General features: G+C 35.4%; 1 protein-coding gene and 1 pseudogene across 2 annotated transcripts in view; one reads left to right on the top strand and one right to left on the bottom strand.

Annotated features, from left to right (window-relative positions):
- Positions 1-1,079: 1,079 nt before the first annotated feature.
- On the top strand, positions 1,080-8,033 carry LOC107755412 (putative thiamine transporter SLC35F3; annotated as a pseudogene).
- Positions 8,034-8,667: 634 nt separating this feature from the next.
- Positions 8,668-19,279, bottom strand: part of LOC107755533 (ectonucleoside triphosphate diphosphohydrolase 1-like) — a 20,828-nt gene continuing 10,216 nt past the window's right edge. The window contains exons 1-10 of one of the 2 annotated variants that reach the window (XM_016572372.1): positions 17,086-17,293; positions 15,404-15,528; positions 15,195-15,312; positions 13,601-13,751; positions 12,541-12,700; positions 12,126-12,344; positions 10,294-10,545; positions 10,092-10,199; positions 9,858-9,995; positions 8,668-9,652 (exon numbers count right to left, since the gene is read on the bottom strand). In XM_016572372.1, the coding sequence (XP_016427858.1) occupies positions 9,443-9,652; positions 9,858-9,995; positions 10,092-10,199; positions 10,294-10,545; positions 12,126-12,344; positions 12,541-12,700; positions 13,601-13,751; positions 15,195-15,312; positions 15,404-15,528; positions 17,086-17,089 (1,485 nt within the window). In that variant the 5' untranslated portion in view covers positions 17,090-17,293 and the 3' untranslated portion in view covers positions 8,668-9,442. Of the gene's footprint in view, positions 9,653-9,857; positions 9,996-10,091; positions 10,200-10,293; positions 10,546-12,125; positions 12,345-12,540; positions 12,701-13,600; positions 13,752-15,194; positions 15,313-15,403; positions 15,529-17,085; positions 17,294-19,279 lie in introns of those variants that run through there. The other variant, XM_016572371.1, reaches the window with a different exon arrangement.

Genomic DNA, 19,279 nt, shown 5'->3' with positions numbered 1-19,279 from the left:
CACCGAAGCACGTTCAATTTAATGTGTGTCACAAGAGCAAAACAGCAAGTATGTATTATTATAAAAACTAGTCTCAGTACAGTCAGTGAGCCAGCAGTATTTTTTTTTCTGTGGCAAATAATGCAATATATATGTATAGCTACAGATACTCTATATTTATCCATGAATTTATTACAAAAATGTTTTAACCACTGAATGCTCATGACTTTAAAAAGGACAAAAATGTCAGAATTCTCTAATGAATTATGCACATGGCCTGTTGCTGACCAAATTAAATTAGTGCGAGTGTGAAAAGTGTTTTAAATAGAGTTTATTGGTGGTCGACGTGGATAACGCCAAATGATATAAGATGAAACATCAATATTGGTGGAATTGAAGCTCAGAGCTTAGAGAGGATGTCAGAATTTGTGTCTGCGCAGGCGCAGTGCGTGCACAGGTGGTCGTGTCTTCTTTATACATGCAGTGCTGCTTCAGCTCAGCGCTCTGGATCTCTTTCTGATGTTTTACTACCATGATTCTGTAACTGCTTATTAAAATAGGCTCATCAGAGTCTCAGAGTGAGTTACTGGATGCATTTCTTGGCAAAAAAAACAAAAAACTACAGATGCTTCAAAATGAGCGCGTGACGTGAGCATCCTTTTAGTCTTTTTAAATGCCTTCGTCTAGCTTGCAGTTGGCTGTATCATAAACAAGTTTACACTGTGTAGGACAGCAGTTCAACGCAACTGCAAGTTTAACTAGAAAAACGCTTGCGCGCCACGCGCACACTCGCAGTTTTGTTCACATTGATTGGCAGCGTTTTGTCGCGTTGCGTCGTGCCTCTAGTTTGCGCTGTGGACGGTGTGTTTACATGCAGGTTGGTTCTAAGCTATACATTTCCGCAGAGCGGCGGTAGTGACGTCATGGCTGTCGCCGGCCAAACAAGTTGGTGTTTTTTCAATGTAGGCTTCAGACACGGGTCACGACGAGGCGTTCCCCATAGCGACCCCTAGAGGACGCAGTTCGAAGTTCCACGAAAGGGAACCATTGTGCTCTGATGTCTCTTCTTTAACTTCAGGGGAATGAGGAAGCCTTCAGACATGAGTCCGCGCCGCCTGTCAGATATCAGTCCTCAGATCAGACAGCTGAAATCCCTCGTCATTGATGAAGATCTAAGTGAAGAACTGAAGTCATCGAGATCGGTCGAGTACATCAACAACGCATCCATAGAAGAGCGGATCCTGAGGATCACTGGTTACTATGGCTATGAGCCCTGGAACGGACCTCTTAGAGGTATACTTGATTCATGCGTGTTTTTATAAGTTAAATGTAAAGAATTTAATGAATATTATATGCGTTAAGGGCATAGAACTATAAGGGTTCTTTAACCTTACAGGGATAGTCCAACCAAAAATGCAAATTCTCTCATAATTCACTTACCTCAACTTGTGTGAAGTTCATCTTTGGAACATACAAATATATCGAAGAATGTTTGTTATCCAGTTCATGAAAATTTCTCAAAATATCTTCTTTTGTGTTCCACAGAAGAAAGAAATGTAGACAGGTTTGTAAGGGTGAGTGAATGATGACAGAATTTAAATTTTTAGGTGGACTATCCCTTTAACTTTTAAAGTATCCTATATAGAAATAAAATAGTATTACATTAATTTCATTATATTGCATTATATAACTTTTACATGCATTATGTAAGTCTGTTGTTTGGACGTGCTTTGCATTGCTTGACACTTGAAATAAGCTGGTTGACTCCTTCCTAAAAAATTTAAATGTCGCTTAAAGGTTACAGCGAGGATAGTTTCTTCTTGCTTTCATCAATCTGATAGTCCTGTCTATACATTCTTTGATCTTTGATTTTTTTTTTATATGAGAGTTGAACATCTATGCTTTATGATGTAAACACATCGATCAAAGACCAGCTTCACACCCCTGCATCAATTTGAGCGCCTCTGCAACCCCACGCACAAATATTTCTTTGTGGCCGCACTTTAAAATACTGTTGACACAGGCATAGGCGACAAAATCTATCACCCATTTGATAAACAGCCGAGTCAGATCATTTATAAACAAAGAGCCCTTTCAGATACTTTCTATATGTAAATACTGTACACAGTAAAACAAAACAAAAAAAGCAATATTTATGATCCCCCTTATTAAAAAACAAAAGAAAAACGTCTTGCATATTCTGCAAATATCCGTTTAGCAAATGGGACCCCTGATGTATCTATTGTTGTATTTGAGCTGAGCACTGTAGCCTGAGTTACGACGTGCAGCTCTGTCAGTTATTCTACTATGCATGAGAAGGTAACTGAGTCAGAGCCCAGTTTTTTGCTGAGTCATCAGGGGCAGATGAGGTCTCTCTCAATTCTCATTTCCATTCCTCCACTGACTGCATCATATTCATAGCATAAGATTTGTGTGCACTCTCACGCTTAAGTTAAACTTATGTGAACATGATTGATCGACTTGTTAGTCACATTAGGATAAAGAAAAAAATCCGATTTTATTTTTAAATCATTGAGGAAAGATTTAAGTCATAATGACATATAGCATATACTTTACCGATGTAGTGTTTTATACTAGTCTACATGAAATTGTAATGGAGTAAAAAGTTTTCTGTGAATGCAGTTGCAACAGATAAAAAATATTTGGTGTAAACAGATTCTCCAAAATAATACTTAGTGGTAAAGTAAAAACGTTGAGACTTTCGTTTAGAGCATTTGAAGTAAGTAGATCATTCATCATCAATGTTGGAGTTCAAATGATGCAACAGAGCATCTTTAAAACTTAATAGTGAGAGAATAATTCCTCCAGCTCTGGCACTTGTGTGCAATAAAAACGATGGTTTGACATTGCTTTTTTACATCATACAGCAGTCGATGGAGAGATGGTCAGACGGATGTTCATTGAACCTGCCCATAAATGCCAAATAAATGGATTTGATTGGTTTGTGCAATCCAATTAGCCCTTACATTTTCATTTCACAATGGTAATTGGGCAGTTCAGCATGGTTTTAGTTCACATATTGTCACTGTATAGGGTTGAATTTAAAAGTCAATTCTTTAACTACTTCACCATCACCTTCAAATTGATACCTTGGTCTATGTTTGCAGCACTGAGCTGGCACACAGATCACATGAACTATCCCAGACTGTGGTCTGTGGTTTGACTATGATAATGAGACACTTGTTCTGTTGACTGACTGCTTCTGGGGGACAGTCTGTCTGCCTCCTTGTCCTTTTTGCACTGACAGTTCTGTCCTTCAGACCGGGCAGGTTCTTGCCAGTACATGCTAAATGTCCTCTTACAGGCCATACGGGGCAAAAGTATGGTATATAAAGGAGAAATGAGAATCTTTGCAATACAATTAATGCATATACATAGCAGGAGAAACTGCTGCATCTTCAGTATCATGGACAGCAATACATTATTCATATATCTAATATTCTTGTATCTTCCTTTTTAATGTTGTATAACTATATGTCTTACTTCAAAAAAGCGTAAGGACAAGTCAGAAATTTGGTCTGTGATAAATGACATTACGGCACCAATATGGAGGTCTGTTTCCACCCTGGAGTAAAAACACTTTGACTAAATTTCTTAAAAATAAAAAAATATTTTTTAATCTCACAGTTGTGACCATATTTTTTATAACTGAAACTCTATTGTAACTTTATATGTGCTATTATGCAGGACTGTTTAACGGTTTGGGGTAAGAAAGATTTATTTTTGAGATAAATTAATATTTTTAGTCTGCAAGGATGCACTAAATTGATTAAAACTGACAGTAAATACATTTATAATGTTACAAAATATTTCTATTTATAAATACATGCCGTTCTTCTAAACTTGGGCTTAATTTATATGTATAATTTAATATGTTATAGTAAAAATGATTTAAGGAATTTAAGAAACCTGAAAAAAGTTTCCACAAAATATTAAACAGCACAACATCGATGATATTAAGAAATGTTTTTGAGCACCAAATCAGCATATTACAATAATTTCTGAAAGATCACTGGAGACTGGAGTTATAGCTGCAGAAATTTCAACTTTGCCATCACAGGAATACATTTTTAAACATTTTAAATATATAAAAATAGGCTGCTTAGATAGAGGACTTGACACTAACCTAATTTTCTTAACAATGTCCCATGGCATTTTTTTCGTCTTTTGTGAGTTCAGCACAAAAGATTTTTAAAGGTTAACTGAGCAGCACTTTTGTAAGTCAGTGTAATTTAATGAAAGCAGGGTTTCCCTAATTGGATAGCTGGTTTTGTAATGTTCATCTAGTTACTAGTTCTTCTTTGTAAAGTAATCATAAAATCAAAACCTATTTACTTTATTAATAAGTTCCATGTCTCAATGTGCACATCTTATTGCGCTCATCAGTGTATTTTATTTCTAAGGGAAAAAAAATTGTTTACATTTTTTTTTGCTACTGTTGTATATATATATATATATATATATATATAATTTATTTTATTTTTTTTTAATATCTTGCCATTTTACTGTAGGCATTTATTGATAAAATGTTTTAATATATTTGAAAATGTAATTTATACCTGTGATGGCAAAGCTTTTCAGCAGCCATTACGCCAGTCTTCAGTGTCACATGATCACATAAATAATTCAAATTTTATACTGATATTATACAGATTCTTTGATGAATAAAAAAGTTTTTGTAACTTTTGTAACTTTATACTGTAAATGTCTATACTCACAGTTTAGATCAGTTAATTGCGTCCTTGCTGTATAAATTTTTTGTTTTTTCTTCAAAAATCTTACTGACCCTAAACCTTTAAATGGTTGCGTTAGACAGTTGTTGGATTTTTTTTTTTCACTTAAAAACTACGGTCTTAAAAAAAAATCAAAATACATGTATTTTTATACTGTAGAGAAATGCATAGATAGATACGCATCTACAAAATAATTTGCAATAGACTATTTAATTAATTAGAAAATTAAGAACTAGACATTAGATCAAACATCTTTAAGATCAATAGAATCTTCCAGTCATTCAGGTGTGTCCAAACATTTGGCACTCTCTGTTACATAAATGTGTATTGGAAATGCCGGTATGATAAATTATAGTGTGATTCATTATTTGCATGTGTGTGGATTCACGACAGAGAGTGTTGTCAGTTCTTGGGAGATGACGTGCTGTCACTGAGGATGCTGCTCTCTCGCGTGGCTCCTTTTGGAGTGCTGTGGACTCTCACCAGCTACCTGTACCTGCAAGGCCTGCCACTGATGCCTGTGCCCTTTTCTGCTGTAGTCGTGCCTTTGTCTTCCTAATATCCTGGATTGTCCCGCGGGATCGCTTTATGGGAGTACGGGTGAGTCTATGATATATAAATTGATCTATAAAAAGCTTTAGTTATGCTTAGTTGCGATTAACTCTATAATGGATTTTTACTTTTTATCATAATGTACTTTGTTCTATCTAATCACAGATTGTGGCAGCCATTTTAGCCATTGGGGGCATTGTTATGTTGACATATGCCAATGGTTTCCACAGCTATTCTGTGATAGGCATCTCCCTTGTGGTTGGTTCTGCATCAACAGCAGCTATATACAAAGTAAGATGGGATTACAAAGCACAACAAACACATTTTAGACTGTCATACACCAATGACCTGCTATTTCAGAGATGTTTAAAATGAACATGTAATTATTTTATACTCTTTGTCTGTAGAGAAATCTGTAAGGGTAAATATGTTTCTTCAGGTTCTGTTTAAGCTTGTTCTGGGTAGTGCAAAGCTGGGTGAAGCAGCTGTGTATCTTACTGTCCTCGGTGGAGCTAATTTGGTCTTCATTAGCGCTGTACCTCTGATCCTGCTTCTCATGGGGGCCGAGGACTTTGTTTCACCTCGAGATTTGCCATGGCCAAGCATCTGTGGCATGTCCGCTCTTCTGCTGGGTAAGAGGATACAAACTTCTCTTATCTACACAGATTGAATGTGTGCCATGAGAATGAGAGTTCAAGCAACTGATAAAATATCGCAATAATCCACAAGTAATCCGCACGAATCCAGTCTATCAGTTAACATCTCCTGAAGTGAAAAGCTGTGTGTTTGTAATAAACAAATCCACCATTAATATGTTTAACATCTGACTCCTTTCTTTGGCTGCTCTTTTAGTGTTCAACTTCCTCTTGAATTTTGGTGTTCTGATAACACTTCCTACTCTGATTTCTCTGGGCGTCGTCCTCAGTGTGCCTCTCAATGCTGGTGAGTCATAATAGAGCCACTTGTTTTTTTTTTTTGTAAAGATTTATGTTGTTAGAAATTCGTATTTCTTCTGTAATCCACAAAAGGTGATGTTAGGCATTATGTTAACTCTGCTCTTTTCTATACATTGAATGTAAATATTGACCAGGGGTCGTCAAACTTGTGTGTGTGTGATATTCTGGGAGTTTGACAACCCTTGATCACCATTTACTTCCATTGTATGAAAAATGTCAACGTCAACATTCTGTTAAACATTTCCTTTTGTGTTTCACGGAAGAAAGCAAGCCATACAGGTCTGGAACAACATGAGGAGGAGTAAATTATTTTTGAGTAAATTACTTTTTTATTATTAATTTACTCCTTTGCCCCATAATATAAACTACTGTTATAAATCTTGGCTCAGTAAAATGAGAGATGTCTCCTATGCAAACCAAGGCTGCATTTATTTGATCAAAAATACAGTAACAGTAATATTGTAAAATATGAGTACAATTAATCATCAATATTAGTATTAATATTAGTAACAATTAAGATAACCATTTTGTCTTTTAATATATTTTAAAATTTAATTTATTCCTGTGATCTCAAAGCTGAATTTCCAGCAGCCATTACTCCAGTCTTCAGGGTCACATGACCTGTAAAAAAATCATTCTAATTATGATAATTTGGTGCTCATGAAACATTTCTTCTTATTAACAGTGTTGAAAACAGTTGTGCTGCCTCATATTTTTGTGGAAACCGACAAACCTATTTTCTCACGATTCTTTGATAATTAGAATTTAATAATTAGAATTTATTTGAAATAGAAATATTTTATAACATAAATGTTGCTACTGTCAGTTTTGATCAATTTAATGCATCCTGGCTGAGTATGAAGTATTAAATTCTTTCAAAAAAAACATTTGTAGTGTAAATATCAAAGATTTCATATAATTTTAATGTTCTAGATAGCCCTGATTACATTAGCATATTGGAGTTTCAACATGTTGAACTGTAATACCGGAGTGACCACCAAAAATCTTTCATACTCCAGTCATAGATCGCTACATGTGTGAGATCCAGCTCAACAGTGTACGCATCATTGCAGTGTCCATGATTTGTTTGGGCCTCCTTTTGCTCTTACTGCCTGAGGACTGGGACCAGTGTCTGCCACAGTTACGATCAATGCTGTACAACCGAGAAGAGCCTCAAGAGAGCGCCAGAGACAAACACTCAGAAACGCTTCACCTCAGGCCAAGAGAGGCCAAGAACTGCAACTCCAAAACTACTCCCAGCATCCACTGACTCTGCATTTTATTCATCCCAAAAGCTCCGGACAGGCACCAAATTACTCTCTTCCACATTTATGAGGCAATTTAGATGTACTGCACATCAGCAACTGATTAGATAGATGAAAGTTGCTAGAGACCAATAAAGGAGGGTGCTGTAGATGAGAAGATAATTCTATGCAAAACGTTAGGATTCGATTGGTTCACCTGTTACACAGTTGTTGAGTTAATGATGAGCAAGTTTGTGTTTCATTTTAAAGTGCCACTGTGTGAGAGTTTGGAAATGTGTAGATTTGTATATTTCATTGTCGCTTCATGTGTTGAATGAAGTACCTTTGTATATTGCCAGTATCTCCACTGCTGACACATTGTCACACTCTTCAGCATAACATAATACTTCTGATATGAGCTGTAATCTCACACTGGTTGTCTATACTCTGCATATGTATTTGACAGTGCTGTGGCCTCATATAATCAGAAAGAAAGGCTACACCCATAGAGATTCCTCAGAATAATATCTTGCATTATATCTCTATCAGTGGCAATACTTGGTTCATATATTCCTGTGGAATTAAGGCTTAATGTAAACCTTTGTAAGGATTTTTGTTACTTCTTAATAGCAATAATAAAGAATGAATGTATATCTTATGCGTATTGTAGCATCCCGTTAGATAGATAGATAGATAGATGTACATATATACACAAACACTCATATTTAAAAATGACCATTTAAAAAATAAAAACTATTAATCACCAAGGACACATTACATAAATCAAATATCAAATAAATTCTGTTCTTTTGAACTTTCTAATCAAAGAACCCTGAAAGTAAATGCATCACTCTTTCCACAGAAATGTTATGCAGCACAACAGTTTGCATTTTTTAAATGTTACTGGCAACAAATCAGCATATTTTATGATTTCTGAAGGATCATGTGACACTAAAGACTGACATAATGGCTGCTGAGAATTCAGCTTTGCCATCACAAAAATAAATTACATTTCAAAACATTTAAATGATAATAATATTCCATATGATTACTCTTTTACTGTATTTTTGATCAAATAAATACTGCCTTGGTGAGCATAAGAGACTTCTTTCAAATACCCATGCATTTATGTTTTATAAATAAAACATACACAATCAGTCATTTGTAATTTTAATAGAAATTTGCTACAGGTTTTGTTTAAATATATAAAAACAATTTCACATAATTTTACACATCACTTCAGAGCCATACACAGGGGTTTCATATACAGAATGTGCCTTATAGAAACAGACAATGTTTTTTTAGGACAAAGGATTATTTTAACTCTCCTGTTACATTGGGGTATTAAAAAATGATTGCAATACAAAGCAAGAATCAGTATGCACAGAAAGAAAGAAAAAAGCACGTAATGACAGACTCCCCTTTTGCAATTAGTTAAAAACAAATGTGCTATGCGGAAAGCAGTGTTTAAACAACGATGTCCAGTGATTTTCATATGACCATAATGCAAAAAAAGTGTACAATTAGAGACTTTTGACCCTCACAGACATTCTTTATAATAAGTAAAAAAATAAAAGATACTGGCATCAAGAAGATGTGCTTTTCTATACATAAAACGGGAAGCTTCATAAAAGACTAAAAAGCACATGATATATTGAATGTCAGTGCACATTTCCTTTTAAGGAAGCTCAACAACCCCCTTTAACCCAGCCCCCCAAAAGCTAAAACCTGTACTCGTGACTTTTAAAGAAGACTTTAAGTGGTCACAAAAACACAGTCTCATGTCCCTTCAGCTGCAGTGGAACCTGTAACCCATCTCTCTCCAAAAACCTGTTTATCCTTCACATGAGGTATGATTTCCAAATTATTTGAAATGTAAAACCTTTTGGATTTATCGAAATTTTGTTCTGCAGAAATAAGCATTCAATATATAGATACCAAAGAATAATATCCCTATTTAAATGATGTCTTTCTGACCTGTTCTAGTGGACCGACGGAAATAGAAATAGACCAGAAGAAGAAGAACAAGTATTAAAAGTGAGAAGAGGAACATAAATGTGACATATCCCCCATAAGGCATCAGCGGTGTGTCTGGAGCTTCAGCGGGGATCATGTTGGTCAGGTTAAGCATGTAACCTAATGTCCAGCCTGCATCACTGTCTCCTATCTGCACATAGAAAGAGGTTGACACAATAATCTCAATAATTTTCCATATTCATTGGCCCCAAAATAAAAGTTTCTCAATACTTCATTTTGAACAATATATATTGCTTTATCACTTTATTTTTAACCTACAAAAAAATCTAACGTCTAACCTGTCTGAATACTTTTAATGAGAAATAATGTATCATTTTTAATTACACCATGCTTACCTTCTTAATGAACCTGATGTCTTTCCAGTTGTTGGAGGTGAATTTGTATCCGTCTTCCAGAAGAGTGAGAATGTAGGTTGCTGAGAAGCAGTATTCTGAAAGGTACTTCTCTTTTATGTTGGGATGATTTTCTACAATCTACACAAGTAAAAAAAGTATAATTTAGACATCATGTTCCAACAAAGGTGCAACCATTTTAAACATCCTTCAAAGACAGTTAATAAAGCATTTTACCTTTTTCCATGGTGTAGAACAGTACGCTGCTAGCTTCTGCTTTGTAGTGGCTAAAGTATCACTTGTCAGATTCAAAAAGTCCATCACAAAGAAGAAAGCTGAAAAGGCCTAGAGAGTCAAATGGCATACTTATTATCACTAGTTATGACTTACAACCAGCCATTCAAATTCTTTCAAATAAACTATGTACATTGTTTCTTACCCCAAAGTCTCCATAGACAGAAGGCTGGAAAACACCATTGAAAGAGCATCTTGAGTAAGGACAATTGATGGTATTAAAAACTTTTCTGATTGATTGTTGGCACTGAGACCAATTCCCAAGCCCTACATGGAAGAAGGTTTCATTTGCCAGTTTCATTTCTTTCATACAGGGTGTATTGAAGACATTTGGAACAGTCCTGGTGAAGTTATATCCAGGGTGAAAGCAAGGATCTCTTAACTCAATGGGGTCTGTCTTAGGGAAGAAAAAAAAACATTTAAAAATATAAGATACAATTAGGCCTGTCACAATAATCAATATATCGACTTATCGCGCAATATATGTACATGACCTCGATCATTTTTGGTGACGCAATATATCGCCCATTATATTTACTTAAAAATGTATGTCACCATGTTTTGTACATTCCACTTGCGCCTGTGTCTTTTGCAGCTTCCCGAACATAACGTGGTGTAGTCATGAGGAGCTAGTTCAAATTTAAAAAATGCTTCTACAAAAAAAGTTGAATCTGCAGATATGGCCTTGTTTAGAGATCTGTGCATTTGTGCATACGGACATCTGACTGCTGAGTAGTGATTGTGTTTTTCAGCAATAGTGTGCACCCTTAATTTACAGAGAAAAGAAGGTCAGGAAAAAATCTGTAGATGTAAAAATCTCCATACAAGTTCTTTGTGAATTTTTCTTTTTTTCTACTTTGCACGTTTTGTTAGAAAATGTTTATTTACAATTTATTCAAGTTGTTTAAGGTATCTAATATTTTGAAACTTAATTTCCATGATCTAAATATTCTTAAAAATTAAAAGTTTGTTGTCATTTGGAAGTGTGTAGGCCTTCTTGCATTATTATGCTTTTATATTATGATTATATATTCAGTGACATAAAATGGTCTTTAAAATGACAATAATATCGCTTATCGCAATTATTTCTGGGGCAATTTTCAGCAATAGTGTGCACCTTTAATTTACAGAGAAAAAAGGTCAGGGAAAAATCTGTAGATGGAAAAATCCGCATACAAGTTCTTTGTGCATTTTTCTTTTTTTCTACTTGTTACTTTGCACTTTTTGTTAGAAAATGTTTATTTACTGTTTATTCAGGTTTTTTTTAAGGTATCTAATATTTTGATACTTATTTTCCATGATCTAAATATTCTTAAAAATTAAAAGTTTGTTGTCATTTGGAAGTGTGTAGGCCTTCTTGCATTATTATGCTGTTATATTATGATTATATATTCAGTGACATAAAATGGTCTTTAAAATGACAATAATATCGCTTATCGCAATTATTTCTGGGGCAATATATCACACAACAAAAAGTTGTTATCGTGACAGGCCTAGATACAATTGTATAAGAGTCAAGTGTGGTCTATATCTTTAGATATGCATTAAATAAAAATACAATAGTTAAATTTAATCAAAGCTACAAGAAGCTAAATTATTGTTCCTAACAAATAATGTCTGTCAAATTTTACAATGACAGCAATAATAATATTTGATTTGCTTTGCAAAGTATGCATCATAAAGTATGTGCAGTAAATGCATTAATATACTACTATACACACAAGGCAAAAAGTTGTAAATAAAAAGAAATTGATTATAGGTTTTACAAACAAAAAAATAGTATTTCAGTCTTTTCACATTTAATTTAGTGTTACTTGCTTATTCTTTGTAATTATTTGTGATATTTACTAGAAGTGAAAACTGCACAGTTTTTTTTCAGTGCAATATTGCTTCAATGCACCACTTTATTGTATAGAATAAGTATAAATTCCCATAGACCCCTGGTCTGTACAGCTTCAACTGCAATGACAAGCATACCTCGTCAGCTTTAAGTGTTGACTCTAATTTCTTGCCCATAGAAAGCTTGAGAGCTTGGTCCTTCCCGTAACAGAGAAAGCTGTGGGTGTACAGGTGATAATCGTTTCCGTACAGCCTGAAGTCGATAGAATTGTCATATGATTCAATATTCTGTTGAGGTACGAAGGTTATCTGAGTAGACGCTCCACCCAGGTCCAGAGCTCCAAGCGTCCCTGTGGGCTGCATGATAAACACATTTGACAATTGGCCTTTTCACACGGAAACTGTTTCAATAAATCATTCTTATACTAGATATGAATTGTACACTGTATATATTCAGCACTGCAATTCTGTGAAAAAGGACTTTGGGTTAAAAATTTCAAATCAAAATGACAAATGTGAACCATTGCTAAATCCAGGTTAAAAACCACCATACCTTTCTCAAGTTTTTGCTCAGGTAATTGACTGTAATCCATCCGAAAGCTCCCTCTTCTTGGCCTGAAATGATACGAGCTCCCTGATAGGAGAAGGGGTAGCTCTTCAGTGAATGTGCTACAGAGTCCAGTACCTTATCTGAGGCTTCTTCATTCTCCATCCTTAAAAAAAATATTATTATTAGCCTTTACCACTCAACAATTAAATGATAAAACTGTTAATTTATAAATTAGTTAAACAATATACACTACGTTTGTCTCTTATGCTCATCAAGGCTGCATTTATTTAATCAAAAATACAGTAAAAACACTGTGAAATTTTATTACAGTTTCAAATAACTTTTTTCTACTGTAAAAGGTTTTAAAATGTTATTTATTCCTGTGATGTTACGCTAGCTTAGTTGAGAGTAACAATTTGGTGCTCAAGAAAAGTTTCTTATTATTATTTATGTTGACAACAGTTTTTGATACTTGCATATATATTTTTGTGGAAACCGTGATACCGTGCCAAGTTTGGGTTAAGTAAAGTTTAAAAAAAAAAAAAACTTTTATTCATTATGAACACATTCAATTGTTTAAAAGTAAGAGTAAACACATTTTTTATGTTACAAACATTTTGTAGTTCAAATAAATGTTGTGCTTTTGAACATTGTATTCATCAAATAATCCTGAATTTCCTTTTTATATTTTAAAAATATTTTATATTTTTAACACTGATAATAAGAACTATTATTAATAGCTGAGCACCAGTAATAATGTATTAAAACAATGAGAATCAAATGAGCATATTAGAATGAAAGCTAAAAAATCAGTTTGCCATCACAGGAATAAATTATGTTTTAAAATATTTTTTAAATAGAAAATAGTTATTTTAAAATTGTAATAATACTGTTTTCATAAAAAATGCAGCCTCGGTGAGCATAAGAGACTTCTTTCAAAAACATTTTAAAAATCTTATTCCACACTTTTGACAGGTGATGGAAGTCTTTTTCTAAGAGTTTTATTCTGAATTATTCTCTGCCACACTATACGCCCTATTGGATTCTTGAGAAATGAGATTACCTGAGCAGTCTCATGCCTGCTGTGGCTCCCAGGTACACAGGGGTTTCAGGGTGTCTGTGTGCGGGTATTTTCTGCTTGGCCTCCTCCATGCACTCCTGCAGAGATGCGCCAGCCCCCTGTGGATTAGCAGAGTAACTGGAGATGCCTTTGCCTACAGGGCAGAAAAAAACAGAAAGAAGTTTTTCAAGACACTTTGCCTACAGGCTTTTTTCAGTATGCAAAAGTTGTTGGAAATAATGCGGTATGTTTACATAACTTCTAACGGGATAGACAGTTCACCCAAAAGTTACACGTCAGTCATGATTTACTCTTGACTTTCTTTCTTATGTTTTATCAGAATGTTTGAGCTGTTCTACAATGTCAGTGAATGGGGACCAGGAGCTGTCAAGCTGCAAATGGTATCATAATAGTAGTCCATATGACTTACATTTCATTATATACATTTAAAGGGGAGATAACTCACACAGTTTCACCCAATCTCATGTTAATCTTGAGTACCTATAGAGTAGTACTGCATCCTTTATATCTCCAAAAAGTCTTTAGTTTTATCATATTTATAAAATAAAGATACAGCTTTACGATTCTCTCCGGAAAAAGCCGAGCTCCTGGAGGCGCGCCGTGGGCGGAGCTAAAGAGTGACGAGCACTTGAGCGCCAAATGCCAGCAAAACAGACATTTGATGCCGTTTCACTTACCGTCTGCAGTTCTGAATCATGACCAGGATCTTTTATAGCTGGGACCGCTCCATCTTTCAGTATCAAACGATGTGCAAATCCAGCGTCGAACTGGGCCTTGTTTATAAAACGTTCGTCAACAAACACACTTGTGAAACTCTGTTGCTGCTCCAGAAAAACAAACTGCATCCACTGTTTACATAATGTTGGGTTCTTTAGGAAGCTGAACAAAGTTATCTTTCCCTTACAACCAAAAACACACTTCTTTGGGTTCTTTAGGAAGCTGAACAAAGTTATCTTTCCCCTACAACCAAAAACACACTTCTTTGGAGACATTCTTCCCGAGCGAGTCCAGTGCAGCGCTGCTGAATGAAGCGCGCTAATGGGCGCGATCTCGCTCTCGCTCTGGTCGATGTGTGCGCGGGCGCGCTCTTCCAGGAGAAATGCCCATATAAGGAGTTCCACCCTCGTCTACGTCATGAAGAGCCACGATCGAAAAAAAAACTCTCCGAAACTTGTATGAACCCGGAAGTAATATTTTTAGCACAGAAATACTCCGTCATAAATCCAAATTGTTTTTTTTTATTTTGTCCATGCTTAGCATGAGAATCCAACTCTTTAAAAGTGTGAACAACCCCTTAAAGTTCCCTGAAGCCATACAATAGCTCTTTATTTAATGAAAATCATGCTTGACAGTTGTGGTCACTATATGGAAAACAGCAGCTTGGGGATTCTGTTAAATATCTCATTTTTGGTTCCACAGAGAAGGAAAGTCAGATTTTAAAGACATGGAGGGGTGAGTAAATGATGACAATTTTCTATTTTGAGTGGACAATTCCTTTCACATACTGAAAAAAGGAAAAGGAAAAACACTATCCAAAACATGTAACTAGAAGTGTTTCTGTATGCAGATTACGTACCTTGCACGTTACAGGTGTGTTTCTGTCGTACCATGCCAGTGTTGTTCTCCTTCTCGGCTGGCCATTCATAGATAAACACAGAGGTGTGGGAGGAACCTGCATCCAGAACTATTCCATACTGTCAAGTGTACAAGGACCATTGCATCAGTGAAATCTGTACAAATCTAATGTGTAACAATAAATGGTTAGACTTAAAGTGTTAGTCATACTTTGTATTTCTGGTGTAAAGGCTTGTTCTGGACGACAGAAATGGCCACCATGATGATGATCCCCACGATGATAACAGCAGCCAGAAAGATGACCACTGGCCTGTGCCAAGGGTTCTTGACTTTTACTTCAAAAAACAGAAAATAAAGAGAGCAGGTTGAAAATTTGCACTTATTTAACAGCTTCGGTACTTTTTGTTTACAGTGTAAGCATTTATGTACTTCATATTTTCCATAACTATATAGCATTTTAAATTATTAACAACAGTACAGGGTGTTTGGATTCAGTGCAAACCGTAAACTGAATCCTTGTGTTTGTTATCTCTAATCTAGTCTAAATAATAATTGTGAAGGAAATTCTAAATATTGTTTGTCTTTTGGCGAGGCTTTTTGTGGTATTAAAAGAATAAATAAAATGCCAACACCTACTGTCAGTTTAACGGAAAAACAAACAGAGCTTGAAAGCATGATGGCACTGTGTATTCTGCTGGGCATTACAGCTGTCTCCCCACTGTGTACACAATAAAGCCTCTAAGAGGCCCTTCATGTGTTTAGGTCTGATGTAGATATTTTACAGATCAGGAGAATTTTCACTTCAGTGAATATCTCTGAATTAAAGAAAATATCCAGTTTATATTTTCTGTGGTCGCAGATGCTGGGATAGGCTCCAGCATTTCCATGTCCCTGTAGGAAATGCTGCTTGGAGAATGGATGGATTTATGGATGGATAATATTTTGGCTGAATTTTAAGTATAATTTGAATTTTATAAGTATACCCATGTGAAAAGGGAACATTCTTCCTGTGAAGAATGTGAATTTTGTGTTCAGAAATTATTTTAGTATAAAATGATTTAAAAATGCTATATTACATGTTTTATTAATGCGTGTTTGTGGAACATTTGTGATGCTATCATTTGATAGTTTCATTTATCAAACTGATACTCAACATTGTACACCAGTGTTTACATAGACTTACAATCATCTTGAAGGGGAGACCAGGGAATGTTGCAGTAATGGGTGAGATGTAACACCATCAGTTTAACCAATCAGAAATGAGCTACAATTGTGAACTCATTATCAAACAGGACCACCACCCTCATGAAGTTCACACATAAAAAAAAAAAAAAAACTTTTAAAGGAGTTATGCTTTCACATTTGTCTCGACGTTTACTTTGTGATCATGTAATTGATATTAAATGACAGAACTGGTATAATCTAAATCAGTATGGTATGTAACATTAACACAAGTATTCTATAGCCTTCATGCATGGTAATTTTTCTCCAGCATATTTAGGCTACTATTTTGAATTTTAAAAAATGTAAGTCAAATAAGGGTATAATGGGGTACCATAATTCATTTTAACAAGTAAATTACCACAACAAATATAAAATAATGTTTTCAGTTAGTATTTCAGCTCTGATCAAGCATTGTGTGTAATTCACTAATTTATACATCTCCATATTGTTAGTTTCTACCTTATTTTGTAGCATATGGAAATATTATTTTAGGGTTTAAGACACGTAAAAACAGTTACACATCTCCCTTATAGCTAGTTTACTTCTAGTTCTTGCAAGCCCAATCAAGCCACATTTCATTAGGTTTAATGTAAGTAAAGCGGAAAGTATACAGTATATGCAGCAATGAAACATTTAAATCAGCGCGCCTCGTTGCGCTTTTCACCTACCCATCAGGACACGCGCCGGCTTCTCTTACTGGAGAAAACGGTGTGAAAACGGTTGTCACGGTTAATGTGGCAAGTCCCATCCAACAGAGTATTAATCGATTCCTGCCCACTGAATTACAGCCTATAGTCTTGCGAGTTAGTTTCTTTGTAGGGATTTGTTTAAGTAACGATCAGTCACATCTGTGTGCGTAGCTGCGGCTTTGCTTGGCACAAGTGATTTCGCGTTATTTTGGGGAAACACCCTTTGTGCAAGTGGCGCCAGGCTCCCAGTGACGTCACGGGCGGGAGTGAGAGGAATTCCCTAGTGCGCCCGTTTGGGGACTGAACCACTTTGGAGAGCCTGTGTGAGCTGCATACAGATCAGCCTCTGGTGCTGAAACTTTTGTCTTTGGCATTCAAGTCAGTGACATTCAAGTGTTCTGGTCTGAAGACTATAAACTGCATCTTAATGCAATATTTAAATTTTATTTCTCAGAATTGCATATTTTTTTTAATGTTTCATTAAAAAGTTAGGGAACTGTCTTCATTAGAGGACACAATGGATGAAAGATGTGTCCAGCTCATGCAGAAGTTAAACATATATATCAGAAATGAGATATAGAAATAGGCTAACTCGCTTTTAAATTTAACCACTTTACTACATGCACTGAATTTAAGGCATGTAGCAGATGTTATTTTCCAGAACAAATAACTCAGCTGTTCTCATAAAGCAATAAACAAAATGACTGAAATTCTAGTCTGTTTCTCAGAAGACTTGGAATACAGCGCATGAGACATTTGGAAAACTTTAATTATGACACATGTAATTTTATAGCTTGACAGTCCCTATTCCCCATTCCCTTTGAGGGAAAAGAGATTTCCTGGATATTTCTTAAAAATCCACTATTTGTGTTCCACAGAAGTTAATGCTATAATGGCAAGTATTTTCATTATTTTTTATTATTCCTTAGTAAGAACAGCATTGTTTTTTTCCCCACAGGAAAATAGCATTTGCTGCATGCCGTTAATGCAGTGCATGAAGAGAATAAATCTGATTATATGATAGTTCACCTTGTGTGTTCCGTAGAAGAAGCTCATGCAGGTTTGGGAAAACATGAGGGTGATTGAATGAAGACAGAATATTATTCCTTTGACGCATATGGAAAATACTGTCATCCAGGACAAATTGATCTGTTGTCCTTGTTACAACATATTCCACTCAAATATTTTACTTACTGCATCAGGGTCCTTAATTGTCCTTATACTACGGGGCCGCTGAATGCTTGAAGGCATGCAATTATTTTCAGGGAAACGCACGGCGACCGCATTACAGTTCCATATCACTTCGCATAGTTAACTGTAATAAGGAAATTAGCACAGTACCTATACAGCACACAGGAATTACTGCAATCACACGTGCTCGCACACGCACACTACGGTCACGCAGTTTGCACAAAAAGGTGTTGTCAGCGCTGCCCTGACGATTTTAACAGTTAGCTTATATAGTGTAGCAACTTAAAGGCTACACATGACATTTCTCACTAGCGAGGTAATAACAGCGCTATTTAGAGACGCTGCTGCAGAACACTGTTGAGGGACGCACCGGGGTAGCCTAATTCACACAAGCTCTCTCTCTCTCTTTCTCTGTGTGTCTCTGTCTCTCTTGCTCTCCTTCTAATAACTTCATTAATAACTGCATTAGAATGCTATCAATGACTCAAGTTACTCTCAGCAGTAGATCTTTGCTTCAAAGCTTTCTAAAAGTGTTTGACCATAGTTCACTCAAAAATGAAAATGCTGTCATTAATTACTCACCCTGGTCTGAAAGCTCTCGGATTTAATCTAAAATATCTTGTGTTCCAAAGATCTTAAGTGATTAAGTCTTACGGATTTGTAACGACATGAGGGTGAGTAATAAATGACAGAATTTTCATTTTTGGGTGAACTATACCTTTAACTACCCTAAGCATCTTTAAATGATTTTGCATTCTCTGTCTTTTTAAATTTTAATTGTCAATGTCATTTCACTGTGTATTTAAATGGTTAAACATGTCAAAATGTTCCCCGAATAGTGAGGTCAAAATATAAATTTAATGCTGGATCTAGAAAAAATCTGATCGTGATTAAACCAGAAAAATGTAAAATAAATGAACAAAAACAATTTTTAAAGTTTGGGCTCCTAAACATTAGATCACTCTCACCCAAAGCAGTTATT

This window comes from Sinocyclocheilus rhinocerous, unplaced genomic scaffold, assembly GCF_001515625.1.
Source record: "Sinocyclocheilus rhinocerous isolate Xijiao unplaced genomic scaffold, SAMN03320098_v1.1 scaffold140, whole genome shotgun sequence".
NCBI lineage: Eukaryota > Metazoa > Chordata > Actinopteri > Cypriniformes > Cyprinidae > Sinocyclocheilus > Sinocyclocheilus rhinocerous.
The sequence above is the reverse complement of the archived record's forward strand: the minus strand, read 5'-3'. Positions and strand labels throughout refer to the sequence as shown.